The 22,361-nt window shown below is 43.9% G+C and overlaps 1 protein-coding gene across 3 annotated transcripts in view; it reads left to right on the top strand.

Annotated features, from left to right (window-relative positions):
- The first annotated feature begins 4,039 nt into the window (after window positions 1-4,039).
- LOC146856514 (cell division cycle-associated protein 7-like) overlaps window positions 4,040-22,361 on the top strand; it is a 32,002-nt gene continuing 13,680 nt past the window's right edge. Inside the window, exons 1-7 of one of the 3 annotated variants that reach the window (XM_085654677.1) lie at window positions 4,040-4,183; window positions 5,164-5,286; window positions 6,184-6,492; window positions 7,940-8,020; window positions 12,434-12,604; window positions 12,911-13,054; window positions 13,609-13,756. In XM_085654677.1, the coding sequence (XP_085510803.1) occupies window positions 4,160-4,183; window positions 5,164-5,286; window positions 6,184-6,492; window positions 7,940-8,020; window positions 12,434-12,604; window positions 12,911-13,054; window positions 13,609-13,756 (1,000 nt within the window). In that variant the 5' untranslated portion in view covers window positions 4,040-4,159. The remainder of the gene's footprint in view (window positions 4,184-5,163; window positions 5,287-6,183; window positions 6,493-7,939; window positions 8,021-12,433; window positions 12,605-12,910; window positions 13,055-13,608; window positions 13,757-22,361) is intronic. The other 2 variants (XM_085654678.1, XM_085654679.1) reach the window with 2 other exon arrangements.

Raw genomic sequence — 22,361 nt, 5'->3', positions numbered from 1 at the left:
GTGAGACCCCAAGACTGCTGTAGCTCTGTACGGTAGTGAGGCGCGAACCCGTATGCCAGGAGAGGCCGCTGTAGAGAATCAAACCTACTGACTGGGTCGGAGCCCATGGACAGCGAGTTTGTGGTGACCTCATATGTTAAAGGCCGAAACTTACAGGCCGTCATCGGGAGCACTAAGGACTGCGACTAGTTCTGCAACCTCGCCAGAGAAATGAGGACGCCATGGGAGCTTCTGCGCACCATCCCCCAATTGAGGGACGCAAGGCAGGATAGTCATAACCATCTCCCATCTGGAGAGAAACTAATACTCACCCCACAGAAGAAACCGCAGAATGCCTCTGACTGCTTCAGGAGCGTGAAAGAGACTGCACCGGCTGAGTACAGCTGCCTGAGCTTAGTGCACCAACCTACCTGAACTTGGCTGAAGACATTGTGAGCACCTATGAACGGGGCGCACTCAGGAACTCCACATGCTTCACACATGTTGGTGTGGGTAAGACTGGTTTCGGGCCAGTCAGCCTCCGGGGGAACTTGCTGCTAATTTAGCATGATAGCGCTGGAACACTATTGACTTTAAGTTAGTCTTAGTGGACCATTGAGTCTCAGACTACTAGTGGGGTATGACTTGGATTTTACCAATAGTGAATGGGGAATACCCACAATTGCTAACGTGTGGAGCGGGACAGGAAACTGCCAAAGAAACACTAGGGGACAAAATTCAGGGAAGGACTGTGTAATTGCTTGTGGGTATTGTTATTTTCCATTGAGTGGGCAGTGTTAGAATATAAAAACTTCTATTTTTTTCCATAAAAGTAAGTATTTGGCTGGACATTTATTTAGTGCTGCTGCTGCGCACATTTTGAGTTGTGAGCCTGTGTTCACTATCCTGTATTCACACACCCTCCCCAACCCTCAAGGAAGCCTTGGACTGCTTGGACCACACTTACCCTGAGAGTCACATGCAGAAGGAGTACTTCGCCCAGATACTCAGAAGCTTAGTAAGTCAAGCCCAGTCCATCAAGAGTAAAAGGCCTCATCCCCATGGTTGAAACCAGTAGGCCCTGCGTGCCCCACGGGCCTCTCAAAGGGGTTCTGACACAAGCACAATACTCAAGTGTAAGGTTGGAGCATTTCGAATCCCCTTCTAATTTATAAAGGCTCCAACAGCCCAGATATAGAGCTTATTTTTATTTTTATTGAGCATGAATAAAGCGCCTATGCAGCCTACATGCTATTCAAATCAGTGTTGTTTGTGGACGAGCTAAAGTGGGGCTTGAGATCCCTGAGCACACCATGCAGTTGCATGAAGTAGCTCTTTTCCCTTACAGAAAGGATCAGACAAAGGGACAGCAGTGCATCTAGTGACCACAATATGGTGTTCAGTCGGGTACCCTTAGGGAACAAAAGTCTAGTCACCAACATATGCATGTGTTTACACTGATGGCCAGAAAAGGCTATAGACTGTTTACAGGGTACAAGTTAAACCAGGTGTCTCCTACTAGTCGATCACGGGCCACCAGTAGCTCCTAGACACCTCCAAAGTAGCTTGCAGCCTTGAATTAATTTTTAAATAATCACAGGGTCAGAGTTTTCTTTTAACATTAATGGAAGCCTGTGTTTACTTTACATTGTCATCAGGCTGTGGATAGCAGAGCCTGCTAATGCACAGTGCTCAGTTAGATTTATAGGCATGGCTGGGTCACAGAGGAGAAAACTGGAGTATTTAACTCTTATATAGAAGTCCTTGTCGTGTGAGAACAAAATTATGTTTCCGGATGCTTTTAAATGGGAAAAAACTATAATGAAAAGTTACTTTAATGATTAACTCTTCATGTTAATATTTTCCCATTTCAATGTGTCAAATTTACAAGCAGCAAGCCTTTTGCTCCCAGTGGTCAGTAGACGCTGTGACATATTTACAACTAAATGAGTCATCTTTCTATGAAACATTAAGTATTAATGTCTTCCTCCATCTAAATTAAGCCAAATATGCCTTAATGTTTATTAAGCCTATTTATTCACTTAAAAGTCATGCAATTTAAAAGAAATGTATTTTTCTGTGATAAATACGGCACCATGTCTACAGGCCACTGGAAGCAAGATAATTGGTGTTTGTAAATGTGACACTTCCATAAGGGAGAGCATTTAAATGATGAGTTTTATGGAATCCATATAAACAAAGTTAATTCTTCAGTTTAATTTTCTCAATACAGTGCCATATTTATAAGTGCACAATACAACCATTATTTAAAGTTGGAGAAAGATTTTCCATATTCTGAACATTTATTCAGAAAATGTTTCTGCAATTTAAATTTCTTTGGTTTGTGTTATCCACGTAACAGTGCCACATAAGGCAACATGTATGTCCTGTGCCACAAGTAAATACGACACATTCTCCCAGTCACCTGTACACATAGTTTCATTCATACCCACACATGTTCATACATCCCCAAAGGCCTCACTCTCACTGGCACACAAGCCAGCACTGTTATAGTGCCCTCTCGTTATACTATTTTGTTCAAACCATAGCATCTGGCTTGATGGACTTTAGGCCTAAAGTCAATAAGCTGGGAGTGAGGGTGTCTCGTAACAATGCGCAAGTAGCTTAGCCTTCAGTAGCTCACTGTGATTTTCACTGATCAGAAGTAGAAGCAGTTCTCACTAAAGAAAAATGTGGAGACCCCCAGGTTAAACCACAGATAGCTGAATTATGTTAGTTTTTCCTGACTGGGTACCAAGCATTAAAAGAAAAAAACAAAAGCAATGGATAACGAATTTGAGGACCATATTCTTCAAAATGTCAACCATCCTTCAAGGGCCATGTATTTTGCTTTTGGTCATGAGTAACTTGCACCAAAATGAACTTACCATTTGAACTCCAAAAGTTTTGTGTACTATCTGGTTTTGTTAACATTCATAACATGATCCATCTCTCCTTCCACCCCTTTGTCCATTTTTCTCCACTTAAATGTATTTTGCATAGTTCTTCCATTTCCTTCTTTTGAAACTTCTGCCTTACATTTAAGCCCCGCCACCTGGTTTCTCACATTTTTTCTAATTTCCTGTTTAATGTTCTCTCGCATATGTCACTGTTACCTTCGTCACTCGCTTTCTTTTGTTCTGTTACTTGTTCCTCAATTTGTGTTCCTCAATTTGTGTCCCATTTCATTTTACACACATCCTTCTGGCATAGATTGTTGGTGTATTCCATGATCTCTAGTACATTTTAATAATGAAATAAACAGTACGACAAATCACAGGGTGCAAATAAAAATAGGAGCGTCTCATGCATAGAGCTTTGAAACTTGAGAGTTCTGGTTGTCACTTTTTACTCAGCCTCTTTCAATTCCTTGCTGCCTCATTTCCTTTTCATACTTCGGTTTGCTAACGAGCGCTTTTGTGTCCCTACCCATAGTTTGGTTGTCATGTGTCTTTATTAGACAGCCACTTATGCCTGTAACTTACTGCTCATGCCTCCCTCACACGTTTACAATTTCCAGGGTCGCGATGTGACAGAAAATAGGCCCGGGCACCAAAATGAAAGTGCCCCTATTAATAAATTAGACAGCTAAAAAAAAGTGATCTATGTTTGCAAGCGTGGGCAGTTTTGAACTTGCATAAACCCTCCTGTATGAGTGTTTTTTAAAGTATGAAATACTTCATGGAATTGACCTACCTGCAGCCAACGTCTCACACTAAAGGGCTCTTCCCTCTACCTCGGTATTTTCCACACAATGTACCGTTGTCTGAACAAGCACCCAAAAGCAAACTATAGTACATTACCCACCAATAGAAAAAATGTATCTCTGTCGAATCTTTTCTTTGATATTCAGCCGCTCCCTTAAGATCCCCAACAGGTATTTCGCACGTCGACATCACAAGCCCGGCGGCGGCGCTAACAGAGTCATCCACCAATAGCGGCCCACTTCTAACGCGTGGGCGCGATTACGTAGTCTCCAACTATCGTCGCATGTACAGGGTCCACGACGAAAAACGTGCTGCGTCCGCCATCTTGCATTAAAGAGCAGGTGCAGGTAATCGGTGCGCGGCTTTGCGCGCGTCTTCTGCTTCCGCTGAAGCTGTTGACGTCAGCTGCTATGGTATAAAAACGAGCTTGCGAGACCTGCCCCTCTCGTGTAAGAACAAATACGGGCTTCGAAATGGGGCCAATTGTTCAAGTGAAGGTGTGTTTTAATCTCAAAGTTTTGCGTTGCAAAAGTACGTTTAGCAAGCGGTCTCTATAGTTAGCTAATGAATACAAACGAGACGCTAATGTAGTTGTTTATTTTAAGTAATTCCTAGTTTGCTTTTTGTGCCTGGTTTCGGAGTTGTCTATAAAAACGTGTCCCTCGACTATAATGTTTGCAAATCGATTTTAAAATTACATGATTATATTGACCAAATGGTCCAATTAATTGAAGGCTTCAAGCATGGCTTCAAACCTGGTGTCTTTTTACGTGTGATTTGTATGCAAGAAATTTGCTATTTTAAGTGACTCTCCAACACCGGTGCAAATAAACTGCACACAAGGGACCTTCAGAGCAAAGTCCTCCTTTTGATCCTACCTACGCTTTCCTCCTAATGTCCTAGCTCATGTGTTCACCTTTGTGGCACGACACCAACTGACTTTACCTTTATCTTCGCTTTACTACATCATTTCTTCATATCGTCTCCTTTGAGTACTTACTTTAGTTCCCCGCCGCCGCCCACATGCCTCCTTTTGTCATTTAAATAGTTCTTCTCATTTATCAGACCTCTATTTTCTAGAGCAACTATTCAATGCCGTTCTGGATTTCTAGAGTAAATTAACTTGCTTGAATGTCTATAATGACAGTTACTCGTTGCCAGTACCTTTCCTCTGTACGGACTTGGTGGTTGTAGTAAAATGTTCTGTCATCTCACTTTTGAGTGTCCCGGATCAGTTGAGTAGAGTTGGACTTTAAGAGAGCGAGAATAATTAACTGCAACCAGCAGCTGTTAGTGGGGCTGTGTAAGTAGCAGATCCACCAATGCTTGGAAAAAAACGCAGGGCAAAGTATTTGTCTTTCCTTAATTTCACCTGACTAAACTAGCGTAGTTCAGCTGCATTTTCTTGATGGACAAAGCCTAGCTTTCTACGCAAGGAAGGGGATTCATTAATTCATTTTTCCCTGTCCTTTCCCAGAAGGAGAGCTTTGACAATGAGGCTTCAGCTGCCCTCAGCTGGGTTTTCATGGATGACTCCGATGATGAACGCAACAGGACATTTTTGGGGTTTTCGGCAGATGACTTGACTGGTCTTGAAAAGGTAACGTGGTGGTTAAGTTAGGGTATTGTGCGTGCTACAATATGGAGTAATACTACTTATCTTTAATTTATTTTTAATTGCTTGGGATTTTCAGGTGGCAGTAAATTATGTGCTGGTGTGAACTATTGACTTCTTTGTTTTGTACCTTGTCTATTGCTGTATTGAGTACGAGTTCACTTGGTAAGACATCATTTATAATCGGTCCGTGGCCTGACAAAAGGAGTGGGCAGTTAAATTCAGCCTGGTAACTCACCATGATTTACTTAAACATCCATAAGAATACAAAAAGGGCTATGTTTCTTATTTTGGCACGTTTCCCTTTCACTTATGCTTTTATCTTCATGGAGGCATAAGACCGTAGATGCATCAAAAGGTTTTTATACTTGGTCTCACTAATGATAGGCTTTTGACAGTAGTCATCAAGTGTCCAAATTAAAATACATTTTATACAGTAAATATTTGATTAAAAGTGACAATGGAGCTGAAAAGACTGTCACATTTGTAACAGGAGAGATTGATTATTCATATTATATCCTTTCTTCAGTTAAATTGGCTCCTTAATTAAATTAAACATTGAAAACAGGAAATTTAACTCGTTTGTGCTGAGCTGCTGGTTGGAGGGGCGGCGGAGTCGGATCAAGATATGCCAGTTAAAAGAAAAGGAACGGTCGTCACACCTAAAACCTAATATTTGAAACCTTTACACCATTGGTGTTTAAAGTGGGCAACCGTTACGCTCCTCTTCAGTACAGCAAGGAAGAGGCAACCCTGATTGCTAAAGTGTATGTGATTTAAAAAAAAAAAAAAAAAAAAAAAAAAAAATTGTCACTAATCAACCGCTATAACCAGGTCTTTCACCTTCTACAGTTTACACTTATGTTTATTTATTTTTTTTAGTGTTTGGAGCCAGACTTCAGGAGCATGAATCTCTCCGAATCCAATGAGGAAGACCAAGTGACTGCACCGAAGCAGGAGTCCAGAAACGGTTCCAAATATTCTCTCCGGGTTGTTTTCAAGGTGCCAAAGAAGTCCAAGCGTAGTAACAGCGACGAAGAAGAAAACGCCAGACAAACTGCACTTCCTCAGTCAAGCTCAGTCACACCATCCATAGAAACAAGTGCACCTGAAAGCTCCGATTCGGAGGAAGAAAATAGCGTTAACTTCCTTGAGAAGAGGGAGAAGAATATCCAAGCTAATAAAGCTATGGTATCCTATTTGATACTCATTCCTCTTTTTGTTTTTTTTCACTTCTGTTATGTCATCATCCACCAGTAGTCTATACTTCTTGTAGTTCGTGATTAGCAAATATTTATTTCAGTGGGAAGGTTGGATGACCGATCATCATGGCTCCGTGTTTAAATTGGTGTAAAGGCCCCTTTATTGCACTCTGGGAATCCCTTGGGCAATATTATCACTTTCACAATGGATTTAGACCGTCCGTTACTATAGTGAGCACTGAGTATCCATGGAAATGTGTTGGAAGATGTGAGGATGTGTATCCGGGTTTCCGGTTTCTTGTTATATACGATTGATATGCCTACTATTCCATCCTACAGGCATGTGTATGTTTGAGTCTAAATTACCTAGGTACATTTTCCTGTTGGCTTTTTGGGTATAAATGCAGGTGTTACTTTGAAGAAGTGTGATACCTGTAGGAGTTACTCATAGCAACAAATGTTATTGGGTAGGTGTAGTTCAAGTTTGACCATTCTGGGGGTAAGATGGGTAATTCCTGCAGTCTGTGGTGGAAATATTTAGTTATTAAAGATGGTTGGAAGAAGGCTGCTGGGTTGTTTAGAGTATCTGGTGCCATTATTCACCCACTCTCCCCAATGGTATTCCTTTCTTGGGTTCTTGCCTTCTCTTCATGGCTGGAAGCGGGGCATCCAAGAGGACTACAGAGAATTGTTTGTCTGAGCAACTGGTTGAGATTCTATAAAGGGACTCAACCTCTCCACACACACTTAAACACAAGTACACTGGTAAGACTGGAGCAGCCCTGTATTTGAAAGGTGTGTGGCACCCACCTGAAGTTAGAATTACTGTCTCTTATTCGGTGCTATGACTGTAGCCAGGTCTTGTTAGCATCTCAGTGAATTAAGTCCTAGTTACATCAGGGTTGGCATGCTGTAGTGATGCAGAAAGGAATACCCCTTGGGGTATGTTTTTTATTTAAAGGATTAATTTCTTAAGGACACAAGGGAATATGAACTTTTTCACCCGGCCAGTGAGAAAATGAACATCACGAACTTAATACTTTTTTTCATCTGTCATGCCCCACCTGCGCTACAGTTAAGATTGCCATTTCCAGATCCCTCTGTTCTCTTACTGACTAATGATTACTTTGAATGAACCTGTAGAGGATAAAACCACATTTTAATAGCGTTAAAACTTACGTTTTAAGGGGTTTATCTCCCTCCCACCTTTAGCCTCAAGGTGTTGTATAAAAGGTATGTTGGTGGATATCCTTTTTTAAATTTTTTTTATGCATTGACTGCTAAAGTGTTTTTGTTTTAGTTAGGACTTTGAATATGTATTTGTTGGAGGGAGTTGTGACCCAGTTTAATAGACCGGAAAGGGATCTATTCCCTTCTGATAGTCTTCCCATTGTGGTTCCTATGCTATCTTTTAACAGGCTTCTTGTTCTTCATAGCTATCTAAACTCATGGCGGATTTAGAAAAACTACCAGGGCACCTGATTCCCAAGGATGCGGATCTTCGCGGTAGTGGCAAGGTGAGTCATGGTGCATGCAATGTACCACAATGTGGACAATTGGATGTGGGAAGAAGGTTGAGCTCTTGTTGTTAAGTCACCCTTCTACATGTCATTGCAGTTGAAGATGCTTGGTATAAATAGTGAATGCTCAAATTAGTCCTTGTTTGTTTAAATGTGCCCTTTTGGCATCTAAGCCGTCCAGCATGCTGCTTGTACCAAGCCCTCAAATGTTTGGCTAGTCTTAAAAATGGGGATGTTAATAATGTATCGGAGTAGTGTCTAATCGAGCTTTTGTTGCTCTACATAGCTGAGGTATTGGTTTACAGCAGCTAGCAGATGCTCTGCCCATACCTGTAAACGTTTAGCACTATAGACATTAATGTGTGTGTTGGTTTGAGTATTGTAGTGTTATCGTTTGCTGGAAAGTGGATTCTCTTTTCCCTTCCACCTGCAACCATCTAACAGTTGCTTCTCGGAAACATTTTTTTTTTTTTTTTTTTTGTTAAATGGAACATTGGAAATCAGTGCAACACAGCTCCACAATTGCACCATAAATTAGCACAGGATATTAGTTGGGTAGGTAAAGTCGGAAGCCGCCTGGACCAGTGGCTCTGGATCTTAAATTCACATTTGTTCAATTTCTCTATACAGACTTGGCCACATGAGCTCTCATTGTTTTTCAGACTGTGCAGAAATGTAGTAGATGATAACCTTGCACAATTAGCTTCCTAATTTTTGTTTTCCAGGAAGGTTGTAGGTAGAACTAGCAGGAAACATTGGTTTATCTGTACAGAGATGACAAAAGTTTGAAATCTTTTTGACTGATGGAAGTGGCGTTTTGTCTGGTGCACAAAGCCCAGTGGTCAGCCAAGCAAATGCTGTCCAAAGGGCTTTGATTATCTGGGTTTGTGTTTAACAATGGATGGGGATGTCTGCAACAGCCACAGTGACCAGCGTGAGCTTGCAACTTGGAAGTAAAAAGACTCTGCCTGAAGTCATTCTTGTTGTGGTCCTGCCCAACTGCTGCTTCCCTTTCCCATAGGAAGTGCACGCCCTGCCCCTTGCTACCACAGCAAGTGTTCTTGCTGATACCGCTCTAGAACCTTCCCTGCCTGTCTACCCAGCAATATGTTCCCTGCATGCAGACTTTGTTACCTAATTAAGATAAGTGTCTTTGCTTTTTTTTGTTTCAGGGGTGAGCATGCAAATACTGTGGCTGCCACCCTGCTCTCGGCTTCCCTCCTGGGTCTCGTTGGGCCCACCCATTCTTAGGATAGAACACCTGGACAAATGGGGTCTTACTGTCCGCTTCAATCAACACTTCCCTTACCACCCCCGTGTTCATCTTGCATTCTTTTAGCAGAATCTAGTATAATAATCCTTTTATTAAGAGTATCTGAGGAAAGAATGGGGCCTAGCCACTAACCTGCCACAGGACCACGGCAAACCTAGCTGTGACCAACTGGGTTTAACCAGTTTAATTACCACCTAAGCTCCACCCTGGGACCCCAGCCAATCCAAGGCTGACTATATCCTGTTGACTGGGTGTGAGTTTGCTTGGTTCTGATGCTCCGTCCATCACCACCCCCTTGTGTACTGCTATATCATGGACCATGCCACTCACCCAAAGCAACCCGGGGGTGGGCATTCTTAAGGACACCACCCCAGAAGCCCACATTGTTAGGCAGCTATAAGTAGAGGTGTATTTTAAAACCATATTACCGGTAGGTGATGGCGTAGTGGCTGAATTGTCACCTTTGAAACCATAAGACCTGGGTACTGTTTATTTTTTTTTTGTTTGTTTGTTTTGCCACTGGATTAGTGTAAATATGGTAATCCCAGCTAAGTGCTCTATTTTTAACTGGTCATTTGTGGTCTGCATATGTAATCTAGCAACTATGGAGTTTCTTTTATAAGGGCACTACCACAATTAATATTTTGGTTTATCTAGAGCAAACATTGCTCCATAACTCTCCCCACCCATCCAAGGGGTCTATTATGATGTAGGGCGGATCGCCTGCGTGGTGGTGGCGATCCGCCCTACATTATACCCCGCCTGCCACCCATTTTCCCCCTGCCATATTAGTGTGGCGTGGGGGACCCCGGCAGACGGAAAGACCATCCGCCGGTTTTCCGCCAGTTGACCAGGCGGAAAAGGGGCTGGATATGGTGGCGGTGTCTGCTAGACGGCCCCATCCATATTGGAATGGGGAGCGCTGCAGGGCTTTCCATGGCAGAGACCCCGCCATGAAAAGCCAGGAGGATTTTGCTTTCGGGGGTCCGTTGCCGTTTTATGTCTGCCACTGTCAGGAGTAAATTTCCAACATTTTTCAGTATGGGAAAAGATTAGAAAAGAGTTGGTGAAAAACCTTAACATGCAAGTTAGTAGGCTTGCACAGACTCAAAAGGGCATTCCAACCCTTGAACTATTGGTTACCACTATCTTCAGCCCCAGTATATAGACCTGCAGAAACGTACCAACTCAAGGGAATTGCTAGTATTCAAACCCTTCTATGGTACGAGCCCTGGCATAATTAGAGAGGCTTTATCAGAACTCTTACTTGAGATTGCTGCCTTAATTTGTCGCCGCATTACATGGCACAAAAGGGACAAATGGATTTTGTTACAGGACAAGTAGATTTATGAAGCATCCGGCCCCATGGACAAGTAGATATTTTATTAAATTCCACACCCCTGCGGTGGCATCCTAATGGCCGGTGTGGGAGTGCCGCACCACTAGCAGCCGATCCCAGCACCGCTAGGGTGTCCGCCTGCCATCCTAATCGGCCTCCAAGACATTTAGAAAAAATAAAGCTTCATATCGTAGTTGCAGCACATACAATGCAGTAAATCGCTTGAATAAAAGTAGCATTTCTCTTTGGAAAGTCTTATGTATTCACAATTAATTTTAACTTAGTCTAGGACCATTTAGTTCGACCAGTGCACGTAATGTAAACATTCCTGACCATATTGCGCCTTGCACTTTTGAGAACCTCCCTTGCTTCTGTCTATTTATGCAGGTCTGCAAGTTGTCAGGCCTTGCACCTTCTGCATTTGTAGCAGCTTTAGACAAAAAAAAGATTACCACTCCATTTTCTGTGGCCATCCCCTTTGTGTCTTCTAAATCGAGGGTTAAATTGTTCTTGTCATAACTAACCAGTTATAAACTGACTATCGCTTACTGATCCACGCCCTGGAGCGCTATATGAATTACTCCAAGTCTTTTCTAGTACACACATCAGTGGCTGTCTCCCAGTTTACTCTATCCTACTATTGTGCTACTGAGATGGATGTCACCATTCGTTTAATGAACAATGACTCATCGGAATTGTAGTTCAGTAATTATTCCTTTTCGAGCACATATTTTGCCTAGGAATGGTCGGTTGAAAAGGTGGTTCTATTAAATACCCGCTAGTTTCCTTCATCGGTGCCTCCTTGTGCTCGATTATAGTTAGTGTATGGGACTAATAGATGGCAGGTTTCAGTGACTTCGACCAAAGCACATTGTTACAAAATGACATCCACAACGTCAATTGGATCCAGTCATTTCATAGCAAATACTCCATTTTGCGTTGTGTACCTAAATATTTGTGTCCTACCTTTCTAATCTATTTTAGGCTGCTGTCTGATAAAGGGTGGGTGAGCATCTTGGAGGAAATAATTTAGAGCTCAGCAGGGCAACGTTGCTTCCAGTCACTACACTTATTTTCATAATTTGAAGTGCCCAGTTAATGCCTTGCTTATTTCTGTAGAATTTCAGTCTCAGTGACTGTTGGCAGTCGTATCTAGTGGTGACCCCCGGCCATCCTCCTCTTGCCCTCTTTAGCCTGACTGCTGTTGGAGTTCTTCTCAATATGCTTGAAATCTGTACATGAAGTTGTAGTTTTAATGAAACTGCCTGCTATGTGGCAAAGATTTCCCCACCCCTCATGTGCCAGTCCATCATAGGATGGTTGGCAAAACTTCTAGCGATAAGATAATTCGTGTGGAGCATTGTTTTTAATCTCTTAACCTAGGATGAATGCAAGTGCATGGTAGTGGTATGTGTTAAATGTGCAATGTAAAGACGTGCGTGGTGAAGGAAGGCATGGTAATGTCATACAACCCATTCCAAAACACCTTCACCATGCATTCCACTACGACTCACTTATATTTATTCACATTACAAAGGGAAACAGCCTTTACTCCGTTTTTGTGACCCATCGTCCTAGCCCATCTGGTAGAGCAAAATAGTGTTGTATAGAATTCTATTTATTTTTAGACTGTATTTTAGTTTTCTATTATGAGGTAAGTATGGAATGTTCCTTTGTGAACTCAATCCAGTTTCCTGCAGTTATTGTGTGAATGTCTGAATAAGGAGGGGGCTACAATTCTTGGTAATCTTTGCAAGGTCATGTTCTGTTTCTTAGGGACCATGGTTATCTGTTTCAGAAACCTAGACGCCCACCTAGAGCCTCGATGGCCAATCAAGAAGTGCGGAAGAACCCAGAGCGTGCTAGTAGGCGCCAGACCAGATCAATGGGTGGAGTTGAGCCATTGTCTCCTGAAAAGGACCAGAAGCAGCGGCTCATGAAGAGTCTGGAGTATGATCTACTGGAAGAGGTATTTACTACAAAATAATAATAGATGGGCATTGGGCAGGGGAAGTGAAAAATTAAGTTTTAAGCCCCCTGGAAGGGTGACTTTAGAAATGAGACCGTCCTAAACTACAACAGATTGTCCTTGGATTAGTTGGGCAGTTCAGTGTACATAAATGGACAACCCATTACTTCTCAACATTTTTGATCACAATTCACATGCATGCTCATTTGGATATAGGCAAATGCAGATTATTTTTTTTATGTAGTTGAGAATGGAAAGATCCCCTTTAGAAAACTGAAGTGTGATTTCCGTCCTGTCTTTCAACAGGAAGAAGCACCAAAGAAGAGAAGATCTATTAGGCCTAGTGCTCTGACTATACCACACGTGGTGAGGCCAGTGTCGGAAATTACAGAAGAAGAGCTAGATAATATTGCTTCTTCAGTACGGGACAAAATCTACCACAGCGTTCATGTAAGTAAATGCAGCCCATTTCATTCTTCAAGTGTACTTGCACCCATCACAGGGTCTATATGGTGTACCTGGTTCAAGGGAGTAAAGTCCTGAATTTTGACTTGAGGCAGATGAGCAGTCCATGTTGGGTTTTGGTTTGCATCTACAGGTAGACTTTGAATTGAGTCCCAAATGGGTAGAATCAATTATATTTGATTCAATCTTTGACAACTTTAATTGTTATCTGCTCTTGTAACAAAAATTTTGCACCCTTGAGAATTTGAGCATCTGGTAGATTTTTCATGATGTGGTGGTTAATGGAGGAAAAGACAATTGAACAAGCACAGTGACAGAATTGAGTCGAAGTAGCACTGGGCTGGCTGGTTAATTGCTGTTTGTGCTTTCTCCTCTCAAACCCCCCTCCCCCCGAATTATTTTTCTGTGCAGCATCCTGTCTGGTCAATTTTCATTTTGTTCTTACAAGATGGAACGAGGTGTAGTGTCTGCCTTCTCATTTGATTTGGTGTCGCTCACCAGGTTCCTTTTGTCTTGTTTTGGTCCCTCCTGTCCTGTAGGGTTCCACCTGCCATCAGTGCCGGCAGAAGACCACCGACACCAAAACCAACTGTAGGAACAAAGAATGTCTGGGCTTGCGTGGTCAGTTCTGCGCACCTTGCTTGCGTAATCGTTATGGTGAAGAGGTGCGGGATGCTCCTCAATCCAGTGAGTATTTACTGCTCTTAAATTTTCTACTCAAATTTAGGCCCAGTGTTCCACCTTTAGGATCAAGTAATTAAGCAATTATACCAATGACACTTGCACAGGATGCAGCTCCTGTCAGTTCAATGTGCGCAACCAGCTTTTATCCAAATTGTGAAGTTTCCAGTTTTGGGACACAAAGGGTACTGGAATGGCTTTTTGTAACAGAGTATAGAACTCCTTTTTACACCATTGACTAGTGAGCATGGATGCAGTCCTGGCTACCTATTTGTGATTCTGTCCTCTTATTCCCTTGTACTTTAGCAGTTGGTCAGTAGTGACCTGCTAAAGAGGCAAATCCTCCAGTGAGGCCGGATTCATGTAGCGTGTTAATCTATCTGCATAACAATACACTTAAGGGGAGCCTGTTGATATAGCTGGTGTTTATCCTTAAAATTCTGGCATGGACCTAGTCTTCATGAATCTGTGTTGAGCATGTCTGTTAAGTTCTTGTTTAGAATGTTGTTGCTGACATTTCCGTAGTGGTATGACTAGCATGATGTAGTCAATGATGCTGTTCTAGATGTGGGTACAAATGACTTAGCTGGATGTGCATGAATAAGCATTCCTGCATTTGATTATGGGCGACTCCTGTGTTGGTATAAAATTCAGTGGCATTTGAAGAGTGCAACTGTACTGTGAAGCTGCAGTGTGGTTGAGCTTGTACTAGTGCCATTCTAGTGGCTGTTTTAATGACTGTCAGTGCTGCTATAACTGGGTCTTTCTGATGCTTTAGAAGTCCCCGGAGAGAGATTGTGAATGGGCCCCAAAATTCTCTATCCCACTGTAGTGGGAGGCACCTGCCAGTGTGGTGGTAGAGAGTTATATAGCTATTGGAAGCCTACACAGCTATGTTGTGTGTACTCGTTATGCTAGCTGAGCTTGGTATTGCTATACAGGCTATTGCTAACTGCTTCTAAATGTAGCTGTAAAGCTCTGAGGGTCCCTGCTTTGCTTGCTGAATGCTATGTTTGTACACATGTGGCATTTGTATTGCACTTTACCCTTACTGTATACCCCCTTACTTTAAAGTGCACTATGGGAGAATGTCTGAGTAGGTACTTGGTGTTAATAGTGTAGCTTAAGAGCAGTACGTTTGCTGTGTGATTTGAAGTTGTGCTCCACACTTGTAGCTATTTTTAAGCATGCCATAAATCTGGAAGCTAGCTCATTTGCCTATACTTCCATACTTGTATTCTGGCGACTTGGTGAGGGGTTTCTCCAGTTAATTGGATGTGTGGGCTGGCCACCTGGTTTGAATAGTTTGACGAAGATAGGAAGTCTCCATTCTGCTAAGGGTAACAAAGAGTGGCAGGGTTCCACCCAGGGATATCACTGTATTGGTTCATTCAGGAGCTGGTATCTCGAAATTCATAGGGAAGTCCTAAGATCCAATGGGGAAATACTTTTTTTCTTACAAGTATGAGGTGGTCTGTAGTCTTCATTCAGCAGTTGTGGAAGCCAACCAAGTAGGGCTGTGGGAGGTCCACCTAGTAGAGGCAAATGCTGCAAACCCATTAAATCAACCAGCACTGCTTAACCACAGGACACTAGGGTCCATCCTGCGTCTGCATCATCCACTCAGGTGAGCTGCTGAATAAAGAGCACAAAAGAATACGTATCTCAGAAATAGTGTTGAAAGAATGCGATTATCTTTTGGAACGATTGGTGGTAGGTGTATAGGTCTAAGGAAAGCGTAAGGGGGACGGTAAGGGCAGGGTGCTGGCCTTAAACGCAAACACGGAAGGTGCCACCTATCCACTCTGGAATGGAAGGTTAATTAAGGAGTAAAGGGATGGGTATGCTTTACTCAAGATGGTGGTGCTGAAGGAGGGCTTTGGGATGGAAAGTAGGTGAGAGATGGGACCCATGTGCTCTGGATCAAGAAGCCAGTCCAGAGTGGTGGTATTCCATGTGAAAATACAAAGGCAGAAAACTGAAAACTAGCAACAAACTAAACAAAATAGTAATGAAAGCAAAATGATTATAGGATTCAAACAAAACAAACCTGTGGGACAGGCTGCTCAGGATTTCAGGCAAGCATTTAGGCCCACATTACAAAGTGCCCAGTGGCATCTTAGTATTACAGAAGGACCCATAGACACTTGTGCAGGCCCTGCTTTAATAGCTTGTGCTGAAACGTGTAGCGTTGTACCTGTCTCAGGGATTGTTGCCCCCCCTCAATTTGCTTTGGGACACAACCCCATGCAATTAATCTGAAATGGGAAGCACTGCCTTTTTGCACCCAACACATCCTGTGCTCTTGTAAATTGGGTCAGTTCACACTATGTATTAGATCCCCCTAGTGTGTATACCATATTTACTGTATTGGTTGTGTTGTACTGAGTGCCAGTGTTACTTGTGAGTAAAGTGGTTTATTATATGGTGTGGTTGTGCAACCGAACTGTAATAAAGGTACAATTCCATATCCAGCCATGTCAGGTTCGTTGGATAATAGTAATAGTTTGCATAGTTAATTAAAACCATTGCAATACAAACATTAAAACTTGCGTCTACATGCAAAGACAGGTTTGTTTGATAAAGCTTGGCAGCTCTGAGCCACAGCTACTCTGGAAAAGGCTACGGTTTTACAAAGGAGCAAGTTTAAAGCATCTAGAAGTATCAAAACGGGTGAATAATAAGAAAATGTGATGAAATAAAAATGTGACACCAGTTAACCATGTAACTGCTATTTCCAAAATGGGAACATATGGAGCTTAGAAGCAGTGGTTATTTGTACAACTTTGAATATGTGGGTACCTATACCAGCATGTGAATTAGAAGGCATTTTTGAAAATTACTTTTTTTTTACACACGGTCTTGTATTCGGAAGGCAGAAATGCATAGAAAGTCAATTGGCAATAACACTTGTTCTACTATTCTTTATTCCCCCTAACTCTCCTGATAAATGGTACCCCACCTGTGTGGGTGGGCGTAGTGCCCATGACCGTACATGGGATTGCTGAGCTGAAATGCATTTCCCACCACCCCACTTTTTCCCAGGTCTCCTGATTAAAACTGGTACCTCACTTGTGTGGGTGGGCCAAGTACCCGTGGCAGAAAAGGGCCCCAAACATTGTGTAGACATCAAAATTGCCATTTACAAAACTACCTGGTTTTGCAAGGGGGCACCTAGGTTTTGTCCCAGGCTCGGCGGCCGTCTAAGGAAACCTACCAAGACATTTCTGGAAACTAGACACCCAGTAGTCCGGGGAGGTATTGCTTGCATGGATCCCCCAAAGTTTTACTACTCGGAATCCCCCTGTAAACCTCCCCATTTAGCAAAACAAATCATATTTCTGTCTGGGATCACCACAGAACCACACATTTCCTACCAACCAGCGTTCCCCCTTGGGTCTCCCGAATAAAATTATACCTCACTTGTGTGTGTAGGCCACGTGTCTGCGACTGAGGAGCCAAAAACATAGGTATTGAGGGGATAGCGCACAGAATGCTAAGCGCTGTGTGTTTGTGTATATGTATGCTAAATACATTTTGAGGCACTTCTGCATTGGACACCGGCACAAGTGAGATCCTTGTTTTCGGAAGGCCAAGGGGAATGCTGTGTGGTAGGACATTCGTCTCCACCCCCCTGTCTAGGTTTCAGAAATGTCTTGGTCTGGTAGGTTTCCCGAGATGGCAGCTGAGCCAGGGACCAAAGCTCAGGTGACCCCGACCCCCCCCCCCCCCCCTTGCAAAACCAGGTCATTTTGTGATGGGTCTCATTAATGTCTCCGCAATAAGTTTTGGGTCTTTACCTGCTGCGGGTACCTGGCCCACCCACACAAGTGAGGTATCATTTTTATCAAAGACCTGGGGTAATGCTGGGTAGTATGACACTTTTCAGCTCTGTGACCCCACCACTTTCCCACTCAAATGTGAGAAATGGTTTTATTTTACCTAAAGTTGAGGGTTGCAGGGGATTCTGGGTTATAAACCCATGAGACATGCAAGTCATGCACCCCTGTACTCCGTTGTCTCCTAGTCAAAAATGTGAAGGTTTACCTAGGTGACAACTGAGCCTGAGCTAGGGCACAACATCCCCAGCTACCCATATTGACAAAGTTCTTACAAAATGCCATATTACTGCCACAAATATAAATCAGGCGCTAATTTGATGAAGGTAATCCACCACTGGTATTAGTTGGTTTTAGCAGCTCCAGAAACGCTAGCTTCTAAGCACAAATACTTATCATCAAAGTATATAAATATTGAATCCAGTCCTGCTTAAGGTGAGCCATAAAGCCACTTCAGGGCACCAACTGCTTTATGGTCCATTCACGCACAAGACTTCTATACCGCCAGCCACGGGTCCAATCAGACAGATCACTTGCACGCGCATAAACAAAGATACCGCCACAATGCAAGGGCCCATCGCATTCATACGCCAGAAGACTTAATGAGTTTGATTACATTTTACCACCTGTCAAGTGTCTGCCTCCTTCCTGAACATTACCAAACGCATGCCGAGTGAACCTTTACTAATGGCTCCCATGACAGCAACATGAGGCTCAGGATGACCGTTCTTTCATGTTCCTTTAGCGCACTCACTGTGCTAAATCCAACTCCTTCCAGTTTGTGGATGCCAGTTGGGGGGGGGGGGGGCAGAGTATGCAGCAAATCCTTTCCTCGAGTTGATCAAGCATATCTACCTTTGAAACTGAGGCGAACATGCTGGAAATTTTCCAAAGCTTTCTAAAGAGAACATCAAACTATGAAGAACGGTAGAATGTGAAACACGTTGTAGGAGAGTGGCATCAACTGCATAGTTGCCCCCAACTTTTTGCTGATGTTTTGACTGTTTTCTGACTCTAGCCAGGCTGTGGCCCTGCTATCCAGGACCCCAGCCTATCTGCTTCCTCTCTAAACTGATGTGAGGACCCTAGGTACATACCCATTGGATACTGAGGACACCCTATCAGCCCCTTGTAGATGGTACCCAGGGCACGGGTCCCTCAGAGGCCTACCAGGGGCTGCAGCACTTATTGTGCCACCCCTGGGACAGCCATACAAACTGACACCACCAGACCACTATTGTAGTCTGGGTAAGGTGGTGCTTGCACCCCTTACAGGGATATAGGTATCCTGTATCCAACTTAATACAACACATATATCCTCATAGGTCACCCCTAAGGCAGGCCTTGCTAATCCTACAAAGCAGGGTGCTGAGATGTGAGGGGGAACCCCTACCTGAGTAGGGCCCCTCTGCAACCTTCGTAAAACTATTGCTGGGTTGTTTGTAGTGCAGCCATACTCTTAACCGCCTTATAAGTAATCGCGATAGCGTGATAACGAGAGTGGCTGCACAGACCATGTCGTGTTAACATGTAGGAATCATACCCCCAATCCAGCCATGGGAGTGAGGGCATGATTCTCCCCTGCTAGAGGGGCGATATGGGAAAAGCGGCAGAATTTAGACACCAATTTAAAAGTGCACACGTAGTACAAAATGGATGCTACCCGCCACCCCCACGACTCTGGCTGCCTGTTGCTGGGCAGAACTCCAGCCACAGCAGCTGGACAATAGGGATCTTGTTGCAGGGAGGTGCTCCCACCTCCCCAGACAGACTATGTGGATTGGAACTGGGTGGGTGCACCATAGGATGTCTTTCAGACTTGCACGTAGGCTTCTCCAGTGCCTACTTCTGCATACACCGCCTCAAACCGGTTCAGGGGCATCCTGTCCCCTGCCCAGGCGGGAAAACACACAAAGGGGAGCGGGTGTAGCCACCATTTCCCGCCTGAACTCATTGGTGGGCTCTGATTTAGACACTCCCCTAATCCTTGGATAAAGGTGAATTCAGGGGCCCCAGAGCCTCAGATTAATCTTGGCCTTCACAGACTTGAACCTTCGACTTGCTGTCGCACATCTGAAAGAAGAAATCTCCCTTGGGGTAAAGGAGTTACCCCCCTGCTTGGCAGGCACCTGAAACACTGCAAGTGACCCGGTTGGAACTCCGCGGCTCCTACGGACATCGAAGACTTCTGCCTACCTTGAGGTGGGTTTCCAAGCATCCCAGAGGCCAGTGAGTGTGCACAGCAAAGCTCAGCACTGTGGGTGCGGAGATCCCCAATACCCCAGGACACCAGCCATCTCTTACACAGCACACGACCCCGAGCAGTGGGGAAGTTGTGCTTTGGCCCATTGAGCCAACCTCTCAGCATCATCTGTGCCAATGATCAACGCCCTAGCCCGCTCCGGCGACAGTGGGCGCATCTTTACGCACGCCAAATTGCTGCCTCCCGCGGTCCCTTGTCTCTCGTCTGGTGGGCCCTAGCGGAGGTCAATCTTCACTTTAAAGGGCTCCCCTGGTTGCTCCAGGCCTGCTCTACAGTCTCTCAGACTTCGTGGGTCTGCACCGTAGCTGTTTTGTAATCCTTGCGTAGGTTGCGGTTGCCAAGGCTTAGTGGATCCAATCCGGACACTAACACCGCAGCGGCATTCATCCTTCGTGGGACAGTCGCCCTCCAGAAGCTGGCCTTCCTTGAAGCCTCCTGGACCCCGTGGCTGACGATCCAAGCTACCCATCCTCTACTTGGAAGCACCTGACATTGAAGGGCTCTTTCTCCTGAGCCCCCTGGTCACTGTGCCGTGACCCAGACTCTGTCCCCTCTGCTTTCAGGTCCTTACCTTCAAGATCTACATCTTCAAAATGCACGACATCGATGCTTCACGCCAGCAGCAGTTCTTCACCCTTTTCCATTGAAAACGAGATCGCGACCCGACCTCAAACAACCTATGCACCCGGCTTCCCTGGGGCAGGTAAAAGTGGTACCTCTGTACTGTCGTGGGTGTGGGCCCTCCAAGAGCTTAACTCTAAGCTGCTGAACTTGAACTCCTGCTAGTGTTTTAATTCATGCAATTTCCAACCGCAACATTCTCCATAGGGTTTAATAGAGATCCCGACAGTAGTTTATACCACTGCCTGCGTCTCCCGTGGGCCCCCTTCCTCACTACCTTGGGTGGTTTCGTAAGGGGCCAGCGACCCTAAGTGCCCTAGGCACGGTCTGTAGAACTGTCGTGGTTCTTATACCACTTTCTTAATATATGGTTTGGTCCCCCCCGGGGCCCTATGATTCCAGTGCTATTTATTGTAACTATCAATGCTTGTTTGAATTGTATCTTTACCTCCAGTTTCATAAAGAGACTAGTGGGATTATTCTTAGAATATATACATATATTTTATATATATATATACCTGTGTGGACTACTCTTTCATTTGGAATACTCTTTCATTTGGTTATTTATGGTAAAACAATAAGCTTAACACTCCTTCAAGACTTAGCCTGAAGGCTGCTCTCCACAGCTACCACTAGGATAGTTTTCGTTAAAGGTTGTCTTTAACCTATCACCTTAAGAGTCGAATTGGACTGGTCAAGGTGTCCCCTATAACTAGTGGACCGCATATGCCAGGCCAACTTCTCACACAGGTAGTCCGACAGCGTAGCATATGTCCAATCCGTTATGTGCAGTGACTGTAATGCGCTTATCGTACAGCAAACTGAACATCTAAGTTCTGACGGAGGAGGAACATGGCAAGCAGGTCATTGACCCATATTCACTATAGTAAAATTGATGCGAGTGTGGCACCAATGGCTTTGAATCCATGGGTGAAGATAGTCATCACGTATCTGTACTGCCTTCTACCTATGTAATAATCCTGGGAAAGCACACCTACTGTAAGCTGTTCTTACCCATGTGTATCTGTCCTCATCACAATATTGACAAATCTTAATTGTCAAGCGAACCTATACTAATGCCTTCCATCCCCAGCTACTTGAAGCTCCAACGTTTGTCACGCCCCATCAAGGCATTACTGTGCTAAATCAAACTTCTTCCAGTTTGTGGATGTAAGTTGGGGTGTCGGAGCATGCGGCAAAGCCATTTCTCAAACTGAGCGAGCACATCTACCTTTGAAAATAAGGCAAACCTGCTAGGGTATATTGCCTACGTTCCCTAAGGTAAAAAGCCAAACAAATGTCCTGTGGGACTCATTCACTGACACTTTTTTGCTTTGACAGCATAAACTCAATTACTAACTTGCATCATACACTGTTTTTGTGAGAGGGTACAGGACACGATCTTGTATGATTGTTTTCACGCCTTTAACTAAAGATGTGAGTCTTCTCACAAGATATTGTCCTTTATCCCTTTTCAATAACATGGTTATGATACAAGTTAATTGAGTTTGCACACTTTCAAAACAAGTAGTCATGTTGGTGAATAAGTCCCATTTGGATATTTTGACTTGATACGCTTACTACGGTTGTCAATGGCAATTGAGTTGGTCCTTGTGTAGTATGCATAAGTTCCCTAACAATCATTACAAAATCCAGTCAAACCTTCAACATTTTGCCAAACAGGGTACTCCGTGACAACGTGGTGCATGTTCTGTCCACTAGTATGTGTAGTGTGGGGACTATAATGCACTTGTCAACTGGTGAACAGAACTACTTCGTTCTGAAAGCAGATTATGGTGTCAGTCCATAATTTCCTGAAGTAGAGGAACGAATATTCTGTGGCTGCTTGCCTAGCAAAGGAGTGGCCCACAGACAGTACAGTAGGTAT

This window comes from Triturus cristatus, chromosome 4_1 (genome assembly GCF_964204655.1).
Source record: "Triturus cristatus chromosome 4_1, aTriCri1.1, whole genome shotgun sequence".
In the NCBI taxonomy this organism is placed as follows: Eukaryota; Metazoa; Chordata; class Amphibia; order Caudata; family Salamandridae; genus Triturus; species Triturus cristatus.
Note: the sequence above shows the minus strand (reverse complement) of the source record. Positions and strands in the feature narration are given on the sequence as shown.